The 25093-nt window shown below is 33.8% G+C and overlaps 1 protein-coding gene across 7 annotated transcripts in view; it reads left to right on the top strand.

The window, feature by feature from the left end:
* Window positions 1–25093, top strand: part of ANKRD17 (ankyrin repeat domain 17) — a 163055-nt gene that overhangs the window by 14451 nt on the left and 123511 nt on the right. Inside the window, exon 1 of one of the 7 annotated variants that reach the window (XM_087434425.1) lies at window positions 1145–5087. The exons of 5 other annotated variants lie outside the window; for them this stretch is intronic. Coding sequence is in view for 1 of the 2 variants with exons in the window: in XM_014787975.2 (XP_014643461.1) it covers window positions 16651–16704 (54 nt within the window). In the remaining variant the exon portion in view is untranslated. Of the gene's footprint in view, window positions 1–1144; window positions 5088–16430; window positions 16705–25093 lie in introns of those variants that run through there. One more of the 7 variants, XM_014787975.2, reaches the window with a different exon arrangement.

Genomic DNA, 25093 nt, shown 5'->3' with positions numbered 1-25093 from the left:
TGGAAGGAGATAGGAACTTAATCTTATATTTCCAAATAGGTAATAAGTTGATTTAGCTATTTCATAATCCATCCTTTCCCACTATTTGAAATGCTACCTTTATTTCATATATTTAGATAATAGGACAGTAGATTGGATTATATCTGCTCAGTACGTGTAATGAATTTGTATAACCTGACAGCCCTCATACTAAAATTAGTTGTTTGTAGTAAGCAGTGTCCTGTGCTGTTTGGTAAGTAGCTAACATCTGCAGGGTTTTATGGTTGACAAAGAATTTTTCCATATTTTTCATTTAATGTAGTAAGTGGTCTTTTGAAACAATTTTTTTTCCTCCTATCTCTAAGCATCTAAGCAGGCTTGAATTCTTGTTTCCTTTCTTCCCTCCTCCCCTTACAAATTTCTACTAGAGAAGTAAAGGTGCTTTTGTGAAGAAGACAAGAGGAGCAGCAGCAGCTTTATAATGTTCTTTGTGATTTGTGTGATGTCATTAGTCTTAACTAGACTGTCTTTGAACTTTATCATCTCCATAGACTATTAGGGCAGGACCTACAAACTCTATGAATGTGCTCTAATTCTCTTGCATTATCATTCCAGTTTTCTTTAGTTTTGTTTTGGTGTTTTTAAAATATATTTCAAATGAACTAGGAAACACAGTTGATTTTCAGGAAACGCCAAAATAGAAGAGCTGCTATAAGACCTAAGGTAGATAAGTTTTAATTCTATTGGAGGGATGACACATCTTTTAAATCAAACCTATGCTAATGGGTTCAGCAATGATATTAAACTGTGACCTGTGTTTTATTTTTATTTATTTGATTTTTTTATGTTGGAAGAATTTTAAAGGGAGATTGCATTGTCTTTTTTCTGTTAGTAAATGTAAACTGTAAAAATTTAAATAGTAGAGGAAGATAAGAAATGAGTTGAAAATTTTCCTTCTTTTATATCCCAAAGTGTACATTTTAAATGTATATAATTTCCTTCCTTTTTCTGTGTGTTTTCACACGTGTCCACATTTATGTATACAAATTTTTGTTTTGCATAAATGAGGTCATTATAAAAATATTTGGAAACTTTCTTTTTTAATTAATAGTCCATCATAGACTCTTGCATATAAATACACATATGGTTTATCTTATTCCTTTTAACAGCTGTGGAGTATTCCCTTGTTAGATATCATGACTTCCCTGGTTTTATCCAGTGTTTGTAGCCAGTGTTTTAGTTGTTCCCAGTGTTCCGCCGTTGCAAACAATACTGCAGTGGACTGTTTTTGATGTATATCTTTGTGCATGTGTTTCTGTTTTTTAGTGGGCTATATTCCAGTGGTAAAAGGGCTAGACCAAAGGTACATGGGTCTGTTTCTGTAATTCCCATTTTATTATGTGTGTCAATGCCATAGTTTTTAAACTGCATTGGTTTTGTAGTGGTTTAGTATGTTTTAGCATGTGCTAGGTCAAATGTCAACTTTTAAGCCCTATTAATATCTCTTCTCTCTGGATGTCACTCTCTGTTAACTGCTTTAGCCGTAAAGAACCAGATAAAATATCACCTCTTCACTGAAGGTGTTCATAACACTTAGCACATTGGGTAATTATAACCGCTATAACTAGTATTTTAATGAGTGCTTACAGTCTGCCAGGCGCAATTCTAATTGGTTTATGTGTAGTATCTCAGTATCTCATTTAATACTCAAAACAACTCTAAGGGGAAGATAATATTATCCACATTTTACAGTTGAAAGATATCAAGGCAAAGAATAAATTGCTCAAGGTTGCAGTCAATGATGGAAATGAAATATAAATATGGTCAGTCTCACATCAAAGTCTGCTTTCTTAACTCCTATGGTTCACTGCCTCCTTACTCTTTTATGGCTTCCCTAGTAATTGCTCAAGAAATATATTTTGTATAAATGATAGAGCTCACTAGCTCATTTCATCTTACTTCTGGGTCCTCTTTACAGATCACTGTGTATGACATCTTATTCTAATTTATGACCTACCCCTACGTCATTATACGTAAGTAGTAATAGTACTAGAAAATTTAAGAGTCGCTTAGAACATCAGATTATAAGACACCCCGTCCCCAAAAAAAAGACTGTCGGAGTGTAGCTAGTTAATATTGCTGCGTTCTATCTTGTTTTTCTAACCTTTCTTGGGAAAAATTCATGTGATTGATCTTGAGATGGATTTCATAGATTGTGAGTGAATAGTATACTATTCTTCACCATTTCTGGAACATCAAATCAAAATACATACCTTGTAGATGACCTCTTTTATAGTAGGTTCTTAAAATGTGAAGTGAGAAGAATGCTGTTTTAGACCCTACCACATCTTAATTCATGCTGTCAAGTAAGTATGTTATGTAAGCTGAATCTCCCAGAGCCTCACATAAAAGGGACATAGTAATAACCTTGTTTTGGTGGAGATCAGGTGAGATAATGTGTGTAGAAACATTTGTGAACTATAAGGGTTTTAACTGAAGTATGAGAAAGAAAGGAGAGTTTTGTGAAAATGGGGTTACTGACGAGTAAGACTGGCTATTTTTTTAAAAGTACAATTTAAAATCTGTAATTTAGAAAAATCTTTGTTTCATTTTCCTTCCTAATTCCATTTAATTTGATTATTTTATTGAATTCATAGATTGCCAATAAAACTCTTCAACTGTAAGTGTGCATGTGGGTTAATTTATTTTAGGTCGAGCCACTGTTAGCATAGAGAGACTCTGTAATGTAGGTTCCATAAATGATAATTGTATGGCTTAGATGCCCTTTTAGGGGTATGTTCTGGATTCATTAGACGTGTTGGTATTTAAATAGAACATGTTCTTAAATTCCCCAGAATTTAAAAATTTATAGTACTTTATCATACTGTTAATAAAGAGGGAAAGATAAGAGTAATGGGAAATGTGACATTCTTTTCTTACTCTTTTATCTCCTTTTGGGAATGGTGAAGCAAACCGTATTTCTATGACTTCTCTGCTGTAGGCTTAGCAGATGATTCTGTGATTCTAGATAAAATGGCAAAGTATCAAAACAAAGATTTGACCATGCTGTTTTCTAAATCTCAGAACCTTTAAAACATATCCCTAACTTGCTTTGTGGATTGTTCTTTCACTTGTACGTTTTCTTTCTTTCTTTTCTTACTTTCTTTTCATATCACCAGATTCTCTTGTTTTTTATGCTAAAACATAAAAAACACGGGCTTGATATTGCAATTTTTTGTCTTCCATCCGTGAGCAACTTCGTTTTGTACCCCTCAGAGCCCAGAAGAACAGCTTTGCTTGGCAAGAGGACCCATTCATTGGCTTAGGCAGCCTTGAACGTTACGATTCATTCATCTTAATCAAATACTAAGGTCCTCCTGACCACTACCAGAAGCAGAAGTTTCCCTGAGAATCTTAATCAAAGGGCAGTTAGGGAGAAGAGTCAGATTCCAGTTTCATTAAACCTCAGGCATGTGAGTACTTGGCACTTTCTATGCCTGAATTACATTCCATTATGAAATAACCCATTGCCTTTATATTTCCTCTGGAAAAAGCATTATATGGAAAGAGTTTGAAATCGCGTTGGGATACTTGCTTTTGAATCCTGCTTTAATACTATGTGACTTTGGGAAAGTTACTACTTAACCTCATTTTCTTCATTCATGTTTGGGCTAATGATTATTTTCTAACAGTTTTTCTAAAGAATGGAGATATCTATATATCTAGTGCACTGTCTTATATGTTGGAGGTATTTGTTACCTAGATATTTTTCTGGATTTAATTGTTTCGTCTAATTCTTGAATGAAGTTGTCATTGTTCTTTTTCAGTCAGTAACAGTTTTCTTCACCTTTTTGAGGTTATAGATTTTAGTTAGATTCTGATGGAAACTGTGGACCTGTTCTCCCCCAAAATGTACTTAAATACATACATTTAACGTTTTGCAAACTGTTTCAGGAGAGTTATAGAGTTCTTGAGACAGAGGTCCATGAACCATGGATTATAAATCTTAGGTGAAGAGTACTGGGTTTCGTCTTCTATCCATTGAGGAGTTTAGTGACTTGTGCTTTTTATCATCTCTAAAATTAAAAAGTAAACAAGTTTTTCCCTACCTCTGTCCCAGTAATCACATGGATAGCTACAGAATTTTTCTTCCAGGGGTTGCCACTATATAACCATCCAGAGAGTTTTCTTTGGATAATAATAGATTAGAAAATTTTAAATCACTACCAACCTTCCCTCATTCGTTCTTTTTCTTTTTGAAACCATTGGAATCTTGACTCAGAGAAAAAGCTAGTTAAGAAATAATTAGTTTTTATATCTGCTTTTTTTCCTCTAGAGGTATGAAGGATGTTTTGTGGAACAATAAGATGTACTTAATAAACTTCACAGCTATTTTCTCATTATGTGGTTAACAGCAAACTATAAAGCTTTAATTTCATTTGTTCAGGCTTATTTTACAGTTATTGTCCTAACTTTTCTTTTAAATATGGTGGATTGAGCACATTCCTTTAACTTCCTTTCTTACCAACATCCCACTGATATTGTTTAAAGACTGCTTTAAACCACAGTTCTGAAAAGCAGGAACAGATGTTATTATATTAGTCAAACTACCTTAATGAGGAGCCAGAGGACCTCATTAGTTCTGTAACTTTAATGTGTGCTTGCATGTGTGTGGGGAAGGAGGGGAGAAGATCCAACTCAGGCATGGATAAATCCAGATTTGAATAATGTCATCAAGTACTGTTTCTCTCTAAACAATTTTAGTCTCTCTTTTCTTCAGTATTAGCTTTATTTTAAGCCAGGCAAAGATGACTGCCAAAGGAGAGTGGGATGGGGTATTCTAGCCAGACCTGGGTCATGTGGCCACTCTGTGGTGGCTGGGAAGAATCACCCCCACCCAGATCACATGGAATATTTTCCCCACAGACAAGAGGGGTTATGTTACTAGAAAAAGGGGGTGGGGAGAAAGCATGTTGAGCAGTAAAATTACAGTTCACAGTCCACTACAGGTACCATCAGAGGACCAGAAATTTTGAAGAAGATAGAAAGTTCACGGGATCGGATTGACAGCAAAATCTCAGAGGAAACTGGAACCCAAGATACCAGAGGTAAGCTCAGGTTTTCCTAGGGGAACCTTGGAAAGGCTCCAAGCTTGGAGTTAACAAATACAAAGAACAGTAGTGGGCAATTGGGTAATAATCAAGAATTTTTTAAAGAATTATTTTCCAAAGTGCTGGGTTAGTTGGGCCTCCTTTTTGTGGTTTCTCCAGGCTAAACAGCTCTGGTGGCGATGGTGCCTGCCCTCAGGCCTGAAGTCTAAGAACTGTTCTCTTAAGAAAGTAGACCAACAGTTCAGTAGGACATCTACTGAGATGTTGAAACCTGAGAGAGAAGCAAGAGGCACTAAAGCATGCTACTCCGGAGAAAAGCAGTTTTGATGGTTCCCAGTGACCTTGACTTCCTATCTAGGTACCTTTCTGGGATGCCCGCTTATACATATGCCCTGCCTGCTTAAATAGTACAACTCTCCCATTTAAGAGAGAAACCACTTGGGAAAACAAACCGGAGCAACCTCAGAGCCCATATTGGCTTCCTGTACTTTCTAAAGTAATCTTTTATTCGCCAGTATAAACAGACAGGGATAATCAGACGATTGAGGAGAATCAAGATGGAAGAGGATTAAGACGAATAAAAGAACAGCTAACCTCAGATATGATTCAGAAGAAAACTTCAAAGAAAAAAATGTAATTGGTATTTCATTTAAGGTTTAAGAACATGTTGTGATGATTAATCGTAGTTTCACTGAAAAGGAGGCAGGGAACCAAAAAAGATTTTGAAAATTATAAAGAAAGATTTTAGTGGATGGGCTAAATAACAGAGTAGTGTGAATCAAGACTGAGTTGTTGATTTGGAGCTAAAGAGGAGGAACTCTCTTTATATGAAGCAAAAAAAAAAAAAGATCTGGAAAAATTGAGAGAAAATTAAAGAGGTATGTGGAAAATACATCACCAAATTTTCATGTCTGTAAATATGAGTTCTAGAAGCAGAGAACAGGAACAGTGGGAAGGAGAAAAATATTGAAAGAAATAATTGAAGAAAATTTCATGAGCTGGAGAAAGATAATGAATTTCAGATTGAAAGAGCCCATCTAGTACCAAGCAGGATGAATGGACAAAGATCGACATCTAGACACATCTGGTAAAATTTCAGAACTCTAAAGATAAAAAGAAAATCCCCAGTTACTGCCAGAGAGAGGGCATAAAAAATGGAAAATCAAATGACTAAGTTCTTAGCATCCTTGTTGAGTGCTTGAAGACAGTGGAGTAATGTCTTCACAATTTGGGGCAGAATAGATTTGGACCTAAATTTTCTATACTCAGCCACACTGTTTATATATGAGAACAAGTAAATTTTTTACTCTTGGAAAAACTATGTACCTTAATATGAAAATATTTGAGATACTATAGTACAATGCAAAATATAATCCAAGATAGAGGATACAGTGGTAAGCTAGTGTTGGGAGGGGGAAACCGTGGTAGCTACAGTGGCAATCTTGGGCCTTCAAAAAGAACTGAAGAAAGCTAGAAGAAAATTCAAGAGTGTTTTCAGTCTAGAAGGCATGGACAATTCTCTTTCAACCAGTAATGTCTATATGACATAAAATTACATTGCTTCAGTGATTAGTATTTACCTAGTCATATTATAAATGCACTTAATTGATTTTAAGTTTTTAAAATCAACCTAGAAAATATGTAAAATAGGCTTAATTATAGTTATGGAGTAGAATGTGTTATAAACATTTATAATAAATGATATGACCTATAAAATTAGGAGATAGAAGGCAGCAAAGGGAGGGTAAGTGCTCATTTCTTCACTGGCCAGTCAATAGATAGTATTTAAAATTGGTGAATCAAGAAACAGAAGTAAAATGGTATTCAAGTTAAGCTGGTAACTACAGAAGTCTGTTAACAGTGTAACAATGTATTGCCATTTTGATGCAGGCAGGTAACAAAAAAGACTTACTGTTCATCTTGTGCCTTTGTAGCCTTTGAATTTTTTTAAAAATCCCCCTGGCATGCATCACATTTATAATATTAAAAAGATTGCAGATGTGTTGCATCTGCCTAGTTAGATAATAATACTTTTATTTATAGTGACATTCCAGGGCCACATGGTTTTTAGAAACTATCTGAGATAGAAAGAGAGGACACATAGGGATTAATTCCAGGAAATTGGAAAGTTGCATAGAATACAAATATGACTGTTATTATGTAGGATGCATAATTATTTCTTGACTGGTTTACACTTTACAATTTTTATGTCAATTCTTGAATCCTTTCCATGACTCTTTTTTAAAAAAATGTTGATTGTTGAAAATTTGGATATACTCCATTATAAATTTTTTCCATTCATAAATACCTAAGTGAACCAAAAAAAAAATTGGATATACTGAAAAATTCTGAGTTGTTTTTCTCACCAGTGCCTCTAAATAAGATGACATTCTCTCTGATTTACTGAAGACTGGGATTAGAAGCCTTGTTGGTCCATAAGGAGGAAGTCATGTGATCAAGGAGAGCTACAGCTACTGGAGGCAGGGTGTGTCTTCTGGAAGAACTGGAAGAAGGAAGTTGGATATAGAAAAGGCCTTTTTTATCCTTCTAAAGATGGGGCCGATATTATGTCCCTAGCCAGATAAGATTTGTTGAATGAAAGAATTAATTTTATTTTGATGCCATTTCAACTTAAAGACAGGTTGGCATCCTGTTTATGCTCTACATAGGTATAATGTTTTTTGAAAGCCTAGTTTTAGGAGTGTCGCATCAGATCTTTTGGGAAGGAGAGTTCTAATTTTATGTTTTTCAGATTTGATTTTTAAAAATATAAAATCTTATGGTATTATACGCCTTTAAGTATTGAAAGTATAAACTGCAGAAGACCCTAAGACCTAGGTACACAATCCATAGTGATTCTACTTAAATGGTACGTAGTTCTCTAAATAAGCTGGAGTGCTAAAAAATCAAGTTATGCAAATGTATACCCTTAAAATAATTATAAGAAATACTTTGAAAACTAAGCATTTTACTGGAAATTGTGGAATTTGTGTAAGAGGGAGATGGTTTCCTCAAGCATACAAAAACAAATATTAAGTATAACATTATGTTTGGCAATTCAGTTATGCTTTTAAGCATTTTGTAAGCTATTAATTATTCACTGTCTATCCTTTAAACAATATTATCTTTGTTCACTGAGAGGCATTAGCATATATGTTCTTGAAGAGGTTGGGAGTTGATAGGCTTTCTAAAAATACTTGACTCTGATAAGAAATTGGTGATGGAGGAGTTGAAAGATACGAATGTGGATTAAATTTGATTTCATAAAGCGTACTAGTGAGATATCTATTACACACACAAAAGTTTGTAATTATTGCCTTCTGTTTTCTTATATTGTATTAGTTTTTGTTGGAGACTTGGTAGTAAAACTGGATATCCAAAATTTGTGGGGGATGTTGCAAGTTAATGGTAACATTGCTTCTAACACAGCTGTGTTGTGAGATATCCTCATGATGACCAAAGAGATAGTTCACAGTTATATTGAATGAAATCAGTATTTCTTTATATATGTATGAGTGTTGTGTTAGAATCCTGTCTATATATCTACCTTGGGAGCTTCAGAATATCACTGTTACACTCTGAGATTCTCTTTATGTGAAGACCCCTAAAGATCTTCTATGGGCAGGACCAGGTTAGTGGAAAAGGGAATGGTGCCCCATTTTGTGATTTTTGGACTAGCTCTTGGTAGATAGAGACAATTCAGTATAATACATTTCTTAGAAGATGGAATTATGAGTCTGAAAGAGTAGTCTTGTGATTCTTGCAATAATTGCTTGCATGCAAACCATTCAAAATTTGTTATGAATAGATTATGCTAGAAATAGCAGAGTGTTAACAGGTATCATGAGAGACTAGACTGACTGGTGCTTGTTGCTAGCGACCCCAGGCCATCAAGGAACCAGAGGAGGAGAGCCAGTGACAGCGTTGGGATTCTGAGGTTACTTTGATAGTTTTTACACCCCGATTATTTTCCATGCGTTTGATACTATCTTTTGTTTTTTTTTTTTTTTGTGTGAGGAAGATCAGCCCTGAGCTAACATCCATGCTAATCCTGCTCTTTTTGCTAAGGAAGACCGACTCTGAGCTAACATCTATTGCCAATCCTCCTCCTTTTTTTCCCCAAAGACCCAGTAGATAGTTGTATGTCGTCCTTCTAGTTGCTGTATGTGGGACGCGGCCTCAGCATGGCTGGAGAAGTGGTGCATTGGTGCGCGCCCGGGATCCCAACCCGGGCTGCCGGTAGCGGAGCGGCGTGCTTAACCACTAAGCCACGGGGCTGGCCTGTTTGATACTATCTTAAGTGAGTTATACTGGAGCTATTTCTTCAGTCCCCTAGAATAGGACAGTTGTCCTTCAGGAGGGTAGTAGAAATTGTTGACTCTAAAGAATTGGCTTTGGACTTAAATCTTTTCTTGTAATTTGTATTTTTATCCCCAGCCCCTCTACTCTCCCTACCACTTTGCGTGTGTGGGGTGTTTGTTTGCAGCAGGGTATATGTGTGGTGTATTTCTTTTTGTTTGTAGATACTTGTTGCTTTGGAGCAGAAGACAGTTAATCTGTTGCTAATGAAATTGAGAGTGCTGTACTATCAGTAGATTTAGCCTATTTAAAGCAAGGACAAAAAACCAAAACATTGAAATAAGTAATTTCTATTATATATGTACTTGTTTTTATTTTTATTTGACAATGTTGTACAGTATAAATAAATTTGGAGGGTGAATGTGATCTAAAAACAAGAAATATTTTATTAATTTTGTATACATAGAACCTATTGTGAAGTACTGGAAAAAGAATGAATTCATGGTGTGACCCATCATGGTCAGAGACAACAAATGGGTGTCCACCAGGCGCAACTATTATTGGAGATGTGAGAAGAGGGACAAGCTGCTTTGTTTCTTTGCTTAGTATGTTACTTATATTTGGACACAATTGTGCTTGTATTCCATTCTAATAGGACACATCGGGATGAAATATTTTGTTTAAATATGGTAATATTTTGTTCACTGTTCTAAGTGGCATTTTGGATTTTATTTATTTGGATTAAAGAAAAATGGATTAAACAAAAACTGAAAGGGACTATAAATCAGAGAAGAGGAAAAAAATCATTGAAGATTTTGATGTTAAACTTTATTGAGAATCAGGATCAAGTTTTATTATAGACTCTTGAAGGTGGACTAACTTTATTTGCCATTCTATATCCCTTGTGTAGTATAAAGCCTGTCACGTAGTAAGCCACTCAGTGAATATTTGTATAAATGAATGATGAAAATATTAATGATGATCTTTCACAAAAAAAGTTTACTAGGGTTTTTTATAGTATTAGCCTTGAAAATTTTCATTTAAGCAATAAAATAAATTATTATAAAATAGTTCATAGGCATCCTCACGTTTAGAATGTACTATTAGTTGGCCTTTGCGTTATTTTATTTACAAAGTTACAGTTTTATATATCCTTACTTCATCCTTTGTTACCTTAGCCTTTTAGGTGTTCCTACACATATCTAGAAGCGTGTCCAACTGTTAACATTTATTTTAGAGGTTCTGGTGAAGGTTTAATCATTCATATTTTTAAATATCATCATCAAAATTGGACCTGGGATGTTATGTCAGTAAACTGAGTTAGAAACTGTTTTGTGCTCTTTGTGTTAATAAAAACTGCTTATGTGTGGCCCTATCTTCTTCTTAGTATACATTAGATTTTTTTTATAATGATGAAAAGATTACTTTAGAATTTTATGCTTTAAAAATGAGTAGTTTGAAATAATGTGGAAGGTAAACAAATAAATATATCCAGTAGTATTTTAGTGATTTACTTTAATGAGAACATACTCAAAGAATTCTGGATCTTTAGAAAAGTAAATTCTGGCAGAAACTTCACAATTGACTCCTAAATTAAAGAACCCAATAGATCTGGATGGAATTTGTATTTTAGCAGAAATAGGTTTTTTAAAAGGGTAGATCATTTGACTCTCATTCTCTTTTCTCCAACTATATACACATAGATAGAATCTGCATTGTGGCTTTTTTGTTGTTGTGGCAAATAATCAATTGAAGTTCTTCATCTGTCAGGGAATGAAATTACGTGATTTTTTTTGGTAAGGGGCAGACATTAGATGAGAGGAGGTGTAATTTTCACTTGAGATTTCTTGAAAAGTGGAAATGGTGGGGAACTAAGGATAAATCTAGAAAGATGTTTCAAAACTGATGCTGATTTCTGACCTGGATTTTTTAATATTGTATCATTAATGCTTAATATTTGTAGGGAAGCAGGTAATCTCATTCACTGTCAGAGTATAAATTAGTTCAACTTGTTTAGGTGGCAATTTGGTAACATAAAATTTTAAGTACATATACCTATCAAGAAATTTACTGTACAATTATATTCAGATTTGCGCAGAGTTTCCATTGGGCATGTTCATTGCAGCATTATGAAACGGATGAAACAACACAAATGCCCATCACTAGGGAACTGATTAAATAAATTGTCATACAGTTCTCCAGTGAAAATTTGAGCAGTTATCAAAATCAAAGAGATCTACATGGCTAAACTGAAACAATTTTCATAGAGTATAAAATTTTAAAAATAGAGATGTAGAAAAGTATGCCTAAAATGCTTCCATTTGTATAAAAATAATCTTACACTCAGATATGCTTCATATATGTAGGTTGTTTTTGGAAGAATACACTCACTAGTTGTGTTTTTTAGGAGTTGGTGAGGGGTAGGTTTACTTTTCTGTGTATTCTCTTTCATATGTGAATGTTTTCTAGGTACATGTATTACTTTAAAGATAAAAACCATAGTTAATAAAAAAGAAGGTCAATGATGGAGGAAATGAAAATAATATTACTGCGCTACAGTAGACATACATCTAGAACCCTCAGTCATATTATGGCATGATTGGTTTAGGGGAAATATAAGGTAAAATCATGAGGATAGTGTTGTTTTAACATGTATGGGCTTTCATAAATTTGACTAGATTTTATTAGCTTTTTAGTTTAAATTCTATTTAATGCTTTAATATATGTATCTGTTTATGCTTGGTCCATGCTGTGTCACACTTGGGTTTCATACTTCTGCTAAAATGAAACTTACAGAGTAGAAAAGAGAAAAATCAAGGTATTATAAAGTAATGACTTCATTTCATATATTTTGCGGGGTGAAGTTCCTTGACGTTTCGTTTTTCTAGTAGTTTGTTTTTATGTAGGTAGGTGAAATCATTAACATTTGTCCTGCCACCGATTATCTGTCTTTTTTTGTTTGAAAATGTGGATTTTGAAAAGTCTTGCCCTTCTCTAAATAGAAAAAAATATTTGAATGGGAATAAAACTCTCTTTCTTTTCTTTTTTTCTTTTTTTTTTGTGAGGAAGATCAGCCCTGAGCTAACATCTGCCAATCCTCCTCTGTTTGCTGAGGAATACCAGCCCTGGGCTAACATCCATGCCCATATTCCTCGCCTTTATATGGGGTGCCTGCCACAGCATGGCCTGACAAGTGGTGTGTCGGTGCGCGCCTGGGATCCGAACCAGCGAACCCCGGGCCACTGCAGTGGAGCACGTGCACCTAACCGCTTGCACCACCGGGCCACCCCTGCAAAACTCCTTTACAAGGAATTTTTCATTAAAAAATGTTTTATGGGGGCTGGCCCCGTGACCTAGTGGTTAAGTTCGGTGCACTCTTCTTCGGCAACCCAGGTTCACTTCCCTGGCTCAGACCTACACCACTCATCGGTGGCCATGCTGTGGTGGCGGCCCACGTACAAAATAGAGGAAGGTTGGCACAGATGTTAGGTCAGGGCGAATCTTCCTCAAGCATAAAAAAAAGGAAGATTGGCAACAGATGTTAGCTCAGGGCAAATCTTCCTGGGGAGAAAAAAGAAGTTTTGTGTAGGGGAACATGCATGTTAAATCATGCAAAATAGGGTTGCTTGCTTGTCAACACATTTCATTTCTGTGTGTGTGTGTGTGTGTGTGTGTGTGTGTGTGTGTATTTAGTGTTCTTATTTCTTATTCAAAGAAACCAGTGCTGGTCCTAAAAAAAATTGTAAATTTAAAAAAATTCCTTCATCCAATGTTGTTATTGAGCTTCTTCTGTCTTTTTCCCCCCTTTTTATAAGAGACTTTTCTCTTCACTTTGGACATTTGAATCTTCTTATTTTAGTAAATATTTTCTTTTTTGATTTAAATTATTTATATGTATTGGTTTACATTTGTTTGCATAACTGTTAGTATGTTAACTACTACTTATACTTTAATGCTTTTGCCATTGGCAAAAATGAAAGAACTTATGTCATTGAAATCCATTTTAGGGGCCAGCCTGGTGGTGCAAGCGGTTAAGTGTGCACGCGCTCTGCTGCGGCAGCCCGGGATTCGCAGGTTCGGCTCCTGGGTGCGCACCGTCGCACTGCTTGTCAAACCATGCTGTGGCAGCGTCCCATATAAAGTAGAGGAAGATGGGCACAGATGTTAGCCCAGGGCAGTCTTCCTCATCAAAAAAGAGGAGGATTGGCAGATGTTAGCTCAGGGCTGGTCCTCCTCACAAAAAAAAAAAAAAAAAATGCATTTTAGGCAAATAGGAAAATTTTTTTTGCTTACAAAATAAGGTGAACTAGAAGAAAAGTGGTTCATTTTTAGGACATAGGGTCTTAAGGCACATGCATATGAATCTCCTTTCACATCCTTTTGCCCAGAGTATCCTATGCTGTGGTGTAGGTCATCATATTAATAAAAAGGAACAGAAGATAAAACTGAGATGAAATACTTATTTTGCTGTATAACAAAGAATTACAGAAATTCTGAAATATAGATTTTGTTTATATTGACTATTTCTAGTATCTTCTTTCAGTGACCTAAAGATTATTGTCACAGAACAAATGTTTTTGTCATCAGAAATTATTCCTAGTGGTAGCAGTAATTTAAAAGGGGTTAGGATGCATTACTGCATATCAAATGATTCCTTTATTCATGCATTTGTTATTTAATCAGCAAATACTTAAGTGCCTGCTCTATGGCAAAGACTGTACTGGCCCTGGGTATACATTGGCGAACAAAGTGTTACCTGCTTTCATGAAGCTTCTGATCTGTAAAGGAGAGAGATAATAAATGGTATGCAAACATCCATAATTCTGTAGGAAAGCCATAATCACATATTTATTAGTAAAAACTTAACAGTAAATATCAAAAAACCTAAGAGAAGCAAATAATCCTAGAAGAGAAGAGGAGAGAGTGAGTGGTTTGATTGACTTGAGCCTTAGGGGGCCTGATTTTTTGTCAGATAAAGTTGGAAGGTTATTGTTGGCTTATGGGAAATGAGTGTTCCAACATTTTGAGTTCTTTGAACACAAACCTGTCCTCACTTGTTTATGTTGAAGGAAGATTTGAGAAAGAGAAACCTTGTTGATGACTTCTCTTAGTCTACGGATGAAGCATTTATTTGAAGCATGGAAAGAATTGACCTGGAAGGCAGGAAATAGTAAAAGCCAGTTTTCTAGTTCCTCTTAAGCTAGGTCTTAACAATGGAAATTATTTTGTTTGAGAAGCCTCCAAATGCCAGGCATATCCATGCTTAAATGTAAGCACTATATATATGGTCTGAGGTAAAACATTATTTTTAATATCATTTGTTTTCCTTTAATTTCACATAGCCATTGGAGCCAGACTGTTCTGGTTTTGAATCCTAACTCTGCTATATAACTGTGTGCACTGTCTGAGACTTGATTTCTTCATCTTTAAAATGGGGATAATATCACCTGGAGAAAGTCTAGTAGATGGTTTGGGGGATGGACTCGAGCCAACTACCTGGGTTCAAATCTTAGCTTTTCAACTTAATTAGCTTAGTTGGGAGTAAGTTGGGCAAGTTGCTTGGCCTCTCTGTGCCTCAGTTTCCACCTATGTATAATGGAAATAAAAATAGTACCTACCTTTCTTTTATAATTATTGTGATAATTAAATGAGTTAATATATAAAAAGCACTTAAAATGGCATATTGCATATAGTAAGCGCAATGTAATTATTAATGTTACTATTTTAAATTATTATCACTTAGCAGGGTTATTGTCAGGGTTGTGTAACGTGTTTATTTAAAGAAAATAACTCATATATTGCCTGACTTAGTAAGGGTGCCTCCTAAATATCAGAAATTGGTAAATACTTTATTTCATTTAATCTTCCCACAGACTTAAGAAGGAGTTTTATGTCTTGTTGACTGTGCCTAGAACAGTTTCTGATACAGAGTAGATATTTCATGTTGAATGAATGTTATCCCGTTTAACAGATTAATAAACTGAGGCCCAAGGGACTACAAAGTCTCTTCCCACTATAACATAGCATCACTTTGAGGAGATATTACTGGCAATGTCATTCATATCATCACTTTTCTCAGCTTAGATTTGGCCATATGTGTTAATAACTCCCTCTAATTTTTTTTCTTTTTCCTTTTCTCTTAAAAGTTCATTTTCTTTAGCTAGGTTAGGAAAATTTAGACTGGAAGATCTGTTCGTCTTAGAATTATAATTAGATTGGTTAATCTGCACGTTGAAGGATCACTTCAAGTTTAGTTTGTATGGTACCCTTGCAAGTGCATGATTATTTTCTTGATGCCACAGAGCATAAAACATTGTTCCTTCTTATTGTATTTGTCATATTCCATATTACATAAGGAAGAAATTTGACAAAGTAACAAATTTTACTAAACTGAGGATCAATTACAGTATTGAATATAAAATTGCCTCTACTGTCAGTCATCCACTTTATTTGCTGTTTAATGATCCAGATATAGTGTTTCTGAATTTCATTTATCTGAAAAATTTAGTTTCTTGTAGTATTTATAATAAGGGCAGGGGGAGGGCCATTTCTTTGGTTAGTAAATGAAGTTAAAGGCATTCCTAGAAAATGAATATAACCGTGATGTGTTATGTCTTGCTTCAGTAATTGTAAATCGGTTGAATGTTAATCTCATTCTCTTAGATATTTCCCAACAGATTAGTGTATAGAAAACCAGTTTACTATTTTAAAAAAATCTAGATTAAGATCATTATTTTTGACACCAAGTCAACACCTGTAATATGTATGTTATAAAATGCATTTGCCTGATGTAGCAGATTCTTAGTTTGATGTTACCTTGCCTCCTCCTTTGCGTATTTAATACAGCCATTAATCTCACTACGAGGCTTTACTAAGGATAAATTGCTACGTAACCCACTTCAGCTTCTTTTGTTCAACCAGGAAGCCAGACGTGTTAAATAGCTTTAAAAAATATATAATTATTATCTTTTTAAGTTTTAGGATTTTAAAATCTGAAATGGTAAAATAAGAGACTTTGTCTATTTTGTCTGTTGAAATTACTTGACAGAAGTTTGCTTGGGAATAGAGCTTCTGTATCTTTAAAAAATACACAGTGAGTCACCCCTGCTCTTTTGGTAGATGCCTGGCTAGTGAACAGCTAAGCTGCTTTAGGCATGTAATAGAACATTCCATTTCCTGTTCCCTTGCTGACACAGAGGAGTGTTCCTGCTGGCAATGATCTAATCATAGTGCAGTAAGAAACATGGCAGTTTGATAAAACATGGTGGAGACAGCGGCTGAAATGGAAGCATATGTTCTAGAAGACATTCTTGAGGTAGGGCTAGGTTTGTAAATGAAATGAAAGTTGAAATCTGAACAAAGAAATCTTATCTGACGGAATTATTTTACAGATGAATAGATTAGAGGAGAGAGCAAAGAGAGGCAGAGCATAAAAGCAAGATACGATCAGACCTTATTCCGTGTGAGAATGTGCCAGTCTGGTTCAATGATTACTAAACAAATCTAGAATTATTTTGTTTAAAGTTCATGTTTCGTAGATTGTAGATATATGTTTAATAGGAAATAAAAAAAAAAGAAAGGGCCTCGGACTTAATAAAAAGCCTTGTGCTGATGGTGACCTTTAGATTAACTCATTAGAAGGTGGGGTCTGCAAAGCAGCTTTGAGTAGGTTTAGTATCATATGTCTTAGAATTCATTTACATATCTAAGCCTAAAGCTCTGCTTGCAGTTAACTATTAAAAACAGCTGGTTATTTTAGTTTCTAGGGTAAAATTAAGCATATATATCAATCTAATTGCTTAATTTAGCTGGTACATTCTGGTTGTAGAATTTTAATATGACTTTGATTATTATAAAATAAATTATTAAATTAAAAATAAGACTAAAATTTAAGGCACTAATGCTTGAGAGCTCACAATAAAAATCTGCATTTTGAGTCATGAGAATTTTGCATTTTCTTTTTTTTCCTGGTTGTATTAATTTTATAAGAACCTATTTGAGTATAAATCAGTTCAAGGAAATACATGTCAAAGTGAAACTATAATTGGTTTTGGCCTTGGATGTAGTATACTATCAAACATTTGTATTTATGGGCATAGATATTTGAATCTCATTTTCTTATCTATGGGGTTGTAGGGTTTTTTCCCCCTCATTAAGAAAAAACTGGCTAATTCAGATAAATAGGCTTCATGATGGTGAGAGGTATTCCTAATACTTAGACTGTTAAGATAATTTATTAAATAGTTCACTATCTTCAGGAAGAGGTTTTATTAGAGGGAGAGGGCTTGGGAGAATGAGCTGCAAAGGGAAGCTAGGCTGGGTTAGCAGGAGAAAAAAGCCTGTGCGCATTATAAAGTGCTGCATGATCAATGAGCATTTTCTGGAGTCCCTCAGTGTGTGCTTGGAACTGACATTGCAGCAAGTCTCATGGTGGTTCTGCAGAATGAAAACTGATTCCATTGTATTATCTAGGTCCTTGTAGACACCTGCCAACATACTCTTTTCCCCTTCTCCCTAAGAGCTTGTTGTTTGAGTTGAATATCTGGTTAATATCTGTTCTTTTTCTCGTTTTTGTTTGCTTTTTACTTTGATACTGTTGGTGAGTTTCCTTAGAAATGGTATAGTGAATTATCTACTTAAAAATAGTAGTATACACTTTGGTCAAGGAACTTCAGTAATTAGGAGTGGTCACATGACTTTTTAGTGGTTCAGTTTAAGCAAGTCAAATTAGATTATAAAGTTCTGATTAGATTATAAAGCTAATTTGCTTTTTTCACATTTTAATTTGGATTTTAAAGAAATGTACTTTATAGGTTTAAAAAAATCTGTGACATTTTCTTTGGCCATTTAAAATTTCAGCATATAACACATTTTAGAAGTCTTATTTATTTTCTGGGGAAAACCCACTTGAGCATAGTTTTGTGCCTTATGTATAGATTTTTCTAATGCTTTCTTAAAAATTGGCTTTTCATTATTTCTGCTAAAATTGCTTAATGTCATGTTAAGATTTAACATTACCTAATTTGTTCATTGTTACTAGTTATTAAAATAAGCTCTACAGTTTTAATTGTTTATCTTAATTTTCAGTCTCTCATATTTGTTTCCTGTATACCTGTTGCATTAAAACATACTGAGTAGTTTTCTCTTTATTTAATATTCTTTGATTTAAGTGAGTATTTGTCAATAATTGACAACTAGATACCTGAATTTTCCAAGTAGTGTAACAAAATATGCTTCTTTTCCAAAATTATAAGTTCTCATAATGACCAGAATAAACTTGCTAACTCTCTGAAGCTAAATACACCATTTTGCAAAGTACCTTATATTGCAAGTGAATAGATACAGTTTATACAGCAAGTATTATAGAAAATTATTTTTGTTTTTTTTAAAGGGTTAACTCCTTGTATAATTGTCCAATAAAGAATGATGGTTTGTCTATATACTACAGTGACAATTTTATTATTGTACCTAACATTGACTTATTTGAAGTTTGTCACCATAAGTTTCATCTTTGTGACTTTAGTTATTGAGCTTCTGGAATTTTACCTAGATTTTTGCTTGTTTATGTTAAACATGGGACCCCTTCTATTTTTTTCTGTCTTTGAGTGTAACTTGGTCCTTTGCATCATAAATTTTTTAAAGGCACTTTTATTAAATCTCAGTAAAAAGAAAACTTAAAATCAGTATCATCAGTGAATATAGTACAGATTAATTCTCGTAATGCTGTGGTTTACCTTTTAAGTTGTGATTGTTTATTTTATATAACCATGTGTATTTAACTTGAATTTTTAGATGATTTTCAAAATCTTAAGTAAAATATTGTAAATTTCTAGAACTTATAATAAAACTAGAAAAGGTTGATTTCAACTTATATCATTGCTTCTCAGTTATCCAAGATAATTATCCGAATAATCCAGTCAGTAGTTTTCTTCTCCAAACTAAAGTAGTCAAAGTGTTTCTGTTGCATTTGCCCACTTTAACTAATATCCAGGAAATAGCTAAAAACAGATGATAGAAAAGGACTGGGAGCCTATGTAAATAACTCTTGTCTTGTATTGCTTATGTTATTTTTGCTGAGACGTGATTATAATTTTAGAATTTTAATGCTTTTCCTGTAAGTCATATGTAATAATGGATCTTAGAAAGATCAGTAAGTCCTCCAAACTTTTTTTTTTGTGTATTCCAAATTTGTGTGACCAAGTGCTGTGTATATAAACCTAATGTTTATATATAACCTTTTTTATATGAAAATATGAAACATGAGAGATCATTTCAGAAACTTGATTACTATATATCTAGTTATATTATTTATAATCGAACCAGTTTTAGTATTCTATAAGAATTGTTTTAGCAATGAGAAATTTTCACAAATAATTTCATCTTTTAATTAAAGTCAAAATACTTCCTTCAGGATATAGCATTTGATATATTTTTCCTTTAAAAAAGTAGCAATTTTTATAAAAATAAAAATATTTACAGTGTTAAATATAATAACTCTCATGCCCTATCTTGTTCCTTTGTCAGCTAAAGCTAGGGTTTTTAGCTTCATCTGTACTTGGTTTTACAGTTGTATTATATAAGCTAAAAGCCTCAAATCTCTATGTTTGTTTGTTGGAGATAACAGTGGGTTGAGGATTTGGTTGAACGCTTTACGGTGTAACTAAATTGTCACATTTAAACATAGTAAGTAGGTTTATTATGGAACCATTTCTTGCTTTGTATTTATCTTGACATCAGAGGGTTTTGTTTTTTTTTTTAAATAATATTGAAAGAGTTGCAGAGAAGTTATTGTTTCGTTTTGATCTCTCAACATTATGGGCTAATGGTAAATAGTGCATTCTGGTTGAAACAGGGGAAATCACTTGCTATTTGCCATAAAAATTATTTTTATTTTATTTTATTTTATTTATTTATTTTATTTTATTTATATATTTTATTTATATATGTATATATTTATATATTTATATATTTTATTATATATTTATTTATTTATATATAATTTTATTTATTATATTTTATTTTAAATTACTCCATGAAGTAGTAGACTTTTTCGACAGGTACTTGCTATATTTCTTTTTATTCTACAAAATATATTGGCTTATGTAATACACGTATTTATATATTATTAGTAAGTCTTCTGTGGATTTCTGAAGTTCTATATTTAGTATAACCATGGTGACATTTTTCAGTAGGAAGAGTTGGAGTAACTCGTAGGACATAAGTATAAGTTGATCTAGAGACAGAAAAGTTTAGCTGAATATATAAATTAGGTGAGTTGATAGAAGTAACATTTTTCATTCATTAAGAGATTTTGGAAAGATTTAGACATGTTGGGCAAATTGAATCTTAGAATTTCACTCCAGTATTTATCAAGCACCTTCAGTGTGCTAGGCACTTGAAATTAAATGAGATTAGTCCAACTAATTTTGCTTTACAAAGGTAAAAAGTTCAGAAGACAAAATGCCTGCCATTGGTATTTTAACATTCTTGAATTCAGGATGCGTACAGATGTGTATTTGAAAACTCATATTTTACTTCATTTGTTCATTCGAATAGTTTGAAACCGGTATTTTAAGCATTCTGAGTTTTTCAGTAAGCAATATTTTCCTTTATCTAAGCATCTTTAGGTTATCTTTCTGTATGCTTACCTATTTAATTGTTATGCGTATTTATGAGTGTTGGGCTTTCTAGAAAGTCCCCTGGATCCCATTTTCATCTTTTATCCTTAAAGATTTTTCTATTACTATTTAAGTCAGTATACTGTGTATATGTGTGTGTATACATAAATACAACACACTCACATATATGCTTACATATATACTCTACATACACACATTCATGTTCCTGCTATATTATGCATTATGAATACTCTTAATTGAAATTCGAGTTTATCTTGGAGGGAGGGGCAGAAAGAAGTTGCAGGAATACTTTCACACACCAACTTTGGAAGAATGCATGGGGGAGTAGTAGAAGATGGCTAAAAGACATACTTAGGTTAGTTAATAATCTCTATAATGGAGATTAATATTTTATTGGAGTATGAAGGCTCCAGACAGCTTGCGAAAAGATAGTATAACTAGAAGTATGTGAATTAATCTGTTACTCTTAAGTGAGAGTAACAGCAGGCTTGTCCAAAGGCCACTAGTCCCATGTTAATGCATCATAGTCCAGTGGTTAATGCATGCGGTGGAATGAATCAGGAAAGGTCTACATCATGTATTATCTGCATATACATGCAACAACATTGACAATTTCCTGGTTCTGAATTGTTAGGGGCCTGTGTTCTAACACTTGAATGAAGAACTTGTTCTGATATGAAGTGACTTGATCACTACAAAGTTGGTGAGCATCAAAGTCCTACTTAACCACTGTTTTGGTTAGTATATAGCTTCCAGATTTGCCAAGACAAAGGCCTTTCAGGGGGTGTTCATAAATATTAAATGTCTATGAGGTAACTTGTGGTTTAATGGTTGGTTAGATTAATATTGGCCATTAATAATGTGGTCTTGGATGGAATCAAGCTTCTAACCTGCTGGCTATCTGTATAGATATGTGTTGTACATAAGATGTCCACATAGTTTTATGGTGGCAATAGTAATCGAACACATTATAAATTGCACAAATACATTGGATACAAATAAATTGAGCACCAATGAACTGAAAATTTATTATACAGAGGGACTGTGCCAAGTGCTTCACAAGCATTATTTTATTTAATCCTCTAAATGACTCTGAAGAGGTAGATATCAATTTCCTAGAATGATTGTAAGGAATAAATGAGATAATCTGGGTAAACGTTTAGCACAGCACTTAGCACAGAGTTAACACTTAACTGTTAGCTACTTTTTAAAGTGGTGATAACCCTCATATACTATTTTATGCTAATAGATATCATCCCCCATTTGACAGGCCAAGAAAATTTTATCCTCAGAGATTATTAGAGCAGTAGTTCTCAAATTTTTTGGCCTCAGGACTCTTACACTCTTAAAAATTATTGAGGACTCAAAAGAGTTTTTGTTTATGAGAGTTATATCTATCAATTATATTGAAATTAAAATTCAGAAAATTTAAAAATTTACATATTTATTCATTTAAAATAATTAATATTCAACCTATTACTTGTTAACATACTTTCATTAAAAAATAACTTATTTTCCAAAAGAAAAAAAAACACTGGGAATAGTGGCATTATTTTACATTTTTAGAAATATCTTTGAAGTCTGGCTTAATAGAAGATAACTAGACTCACATATCTGCTTTTATATTCAGTCTGTTGCAATACGTTATTTTGGAGGAAGTCTAAGAAGAAATCTGGTCTCACACTTATATGAGGATAAAAAAGGGAAGAATATTTTAATAACCTTTTCAGATAATTTGTTTGATATCACTCCTAAAACTACACAAATGGTGGTTTCTTAGAGGTTAATTGTAGTGTAGGATCTGAAATATTAGTGAATTTTCTGAACTTTGTTACAGATTAAAATCCACTGGTTTATTGTGCATTTTGAATGGATCTTTTACTCATATATGATGTTTAACATCATACATTGGTCATTTGGAAAATACTGGTTTACTGACTTCTGAATATTGCTACATTTTATTCTGCAATATCAAAAAATTCACATTTGCTAATATCACCACTGATCTCCTTAGAAAAGTCAAAAACTAGGAAGCTGTCACATTGACAGTGTCAGATATGTTTTCCAAAATTCTGATTTTTTCTTTTTTTAAAGATTTTATTTATTTATTTTTCCCCCCAAAGCCCCAGTAGATAGTTGCATGTCATAGCTGCACATCCTTCTAGTTGCTGTATGTGGGATGTGGTCTCAGCATGGCCGGAGAAGTGGTGCGTTGGTGCGTGCCCAGGATCCGAACCCGGGCCACCGGCAGCGGAGCACGCGCACTCAACTGCCAAGCCACGGGGCCAGCCCTGATTTTTTCTTGAAAGCTGGGCTTTTATCACTGATGACAAAGAAAGTGAATCGTTTTCCTTGAAATAACAGGCTCACTTCATTCATTTTTAAGAAAACTGTCTGCCAAATAAGTCTGAATAACCATAGTCTGTCTTAAGTAAAAATGGCGATCTGTGAAAAAAAGCTAGTGGTTTAGCTCACATTTACACAAGGATTTTTCTTCAGACAACTGCTGTACTTAGGTATGCAGCAGAAATGTTTTCCATTTTGTCACACACAATATTAAAAAGTCATATACTCAAGGTTGCAAATTTAAAAATTAATAGTTTTACTGCTTCATAATGGAAACTGGCTTTTTTCCTCTCCTTTTTTTGTTTTAATTGTGAGTGTATAGCAGAGAAAAATATGGTGATTGGTACCGTGGCCTGATTTCGTGTTAAGAGACCATCGATTTTACCCACCATTACTTTTGTATCTTCAGTGTTAATGTCAACACAGTGAAACAGGCAAATAACATCTTAGTACTATAAAAATGGTTTTGACCTCACAGACCATCTGAAAGAGTCTTGGTGATCCTCATGGATCCTGTGGACAACACTTGAATAACCGCTCGTTTGTAGTATATTACCCAAGTGTACAGGTCAGTAAGGGCGTAAAACTAAAATTTAGACTTAAGTCTATTAATTCAAATGTTTTCTTTTACCATTCTCTTTAAACACTCCCTCTAGGTTTCCCTGTCCTTCAGCTACAATATAGCAGGTTTAAGAAATGGGAAAAACTTTGTGTGGGAATTTGAATGTTGCTTTAAAATTATAAGTCCTAGATTAGTCATTCAGAATTGATGAAAAAGGAGTTTGAAGACTCCTGAGTAAAGTAGTGAGTGAAAGGAGAAGCTAGAAAGAAGTAGAAAATGGTTTTGCTTGTAGGATAACATTAAGTAGTAACACTGTTTTGATTTTATAAAGAGAATAATTAAAAACTGAATTGGGTTTATAAATTCTATCAAATATCTTATGTTACAGTTCTACTGAATGATGAGGAAAGGAATTTGTAAATTATAACTGTTTGATACTCATATTTTAGCAAGTGTAACAAATATGTGAAGTATTTGTCAAATTTGAATAATTTTCATTTTAAAGGCTGTAGGTTTCTTTTCTATATCCTATCACAGATGCCAGCTGGTTTTCATCCAGTCAAGAGAAATTCTGTCTCTGAGACTAGTTCTATTTTATATGATCTATGAAAATGAAAAATAAGATTTAGATAATATATATCTTGGTTAACCAAAGATGAACCTGTTTCTTTGAAATTCCTTTGCATACTAGCAAAATTAAGTCATTTAAAATCTACTTTATACTTTCCTCTTGTATTTATATTTGTATAAACATGTATATTTATATGTACTATATTGTTGCCACAATTTAATTTTGAAATTGGCATTGAAATCATGTGTTCCTGTAGGAAAAGAGAAATATCAGTAACATCTGCACATCTGTCTTTCCCCTTCTCACATGCTAATTAACTCTTCCCTGCACCTCCAGGTTCCAAGGAACTGTTGAGAAGAGTCATGGGGTTGAGCCAGTGTTAAACTGCTTGTTGGTGTTCTCTGCTGGCTGAATTCCTTGTTTAGTCTCTGACCTTTCATCATTTAGCCTCTTTCTCTGAGTTTTGACACCTCCTGCCACTTCTTGATTTTTTTCCTGTTACAAATTGTCTCGATTCTGACTTTCTACTGGATGTTTGGATATTGTGGCCAGCGTAACTCCTTGATTTCACAGAGACCTTCTCATT

This window comes from Ceratotherium simum, chromosome 8 (genome assembly GCF_057802395.1).
Source record: "Ceratotherium simum simum isolate JZ-2026a chromosome 8, ASM5780239v1, whole genome shotgun sequence".
Lineage (NCBI taxonomy): Eukaryota > Metazoa > Chordata > Mammalia > Perissodactyla > Rhinocerotidae > Ceratotherium > Ceratotherium simum.
This window is presented reverse-complemented; position numbering and strand designations above follow the sequence as displayed.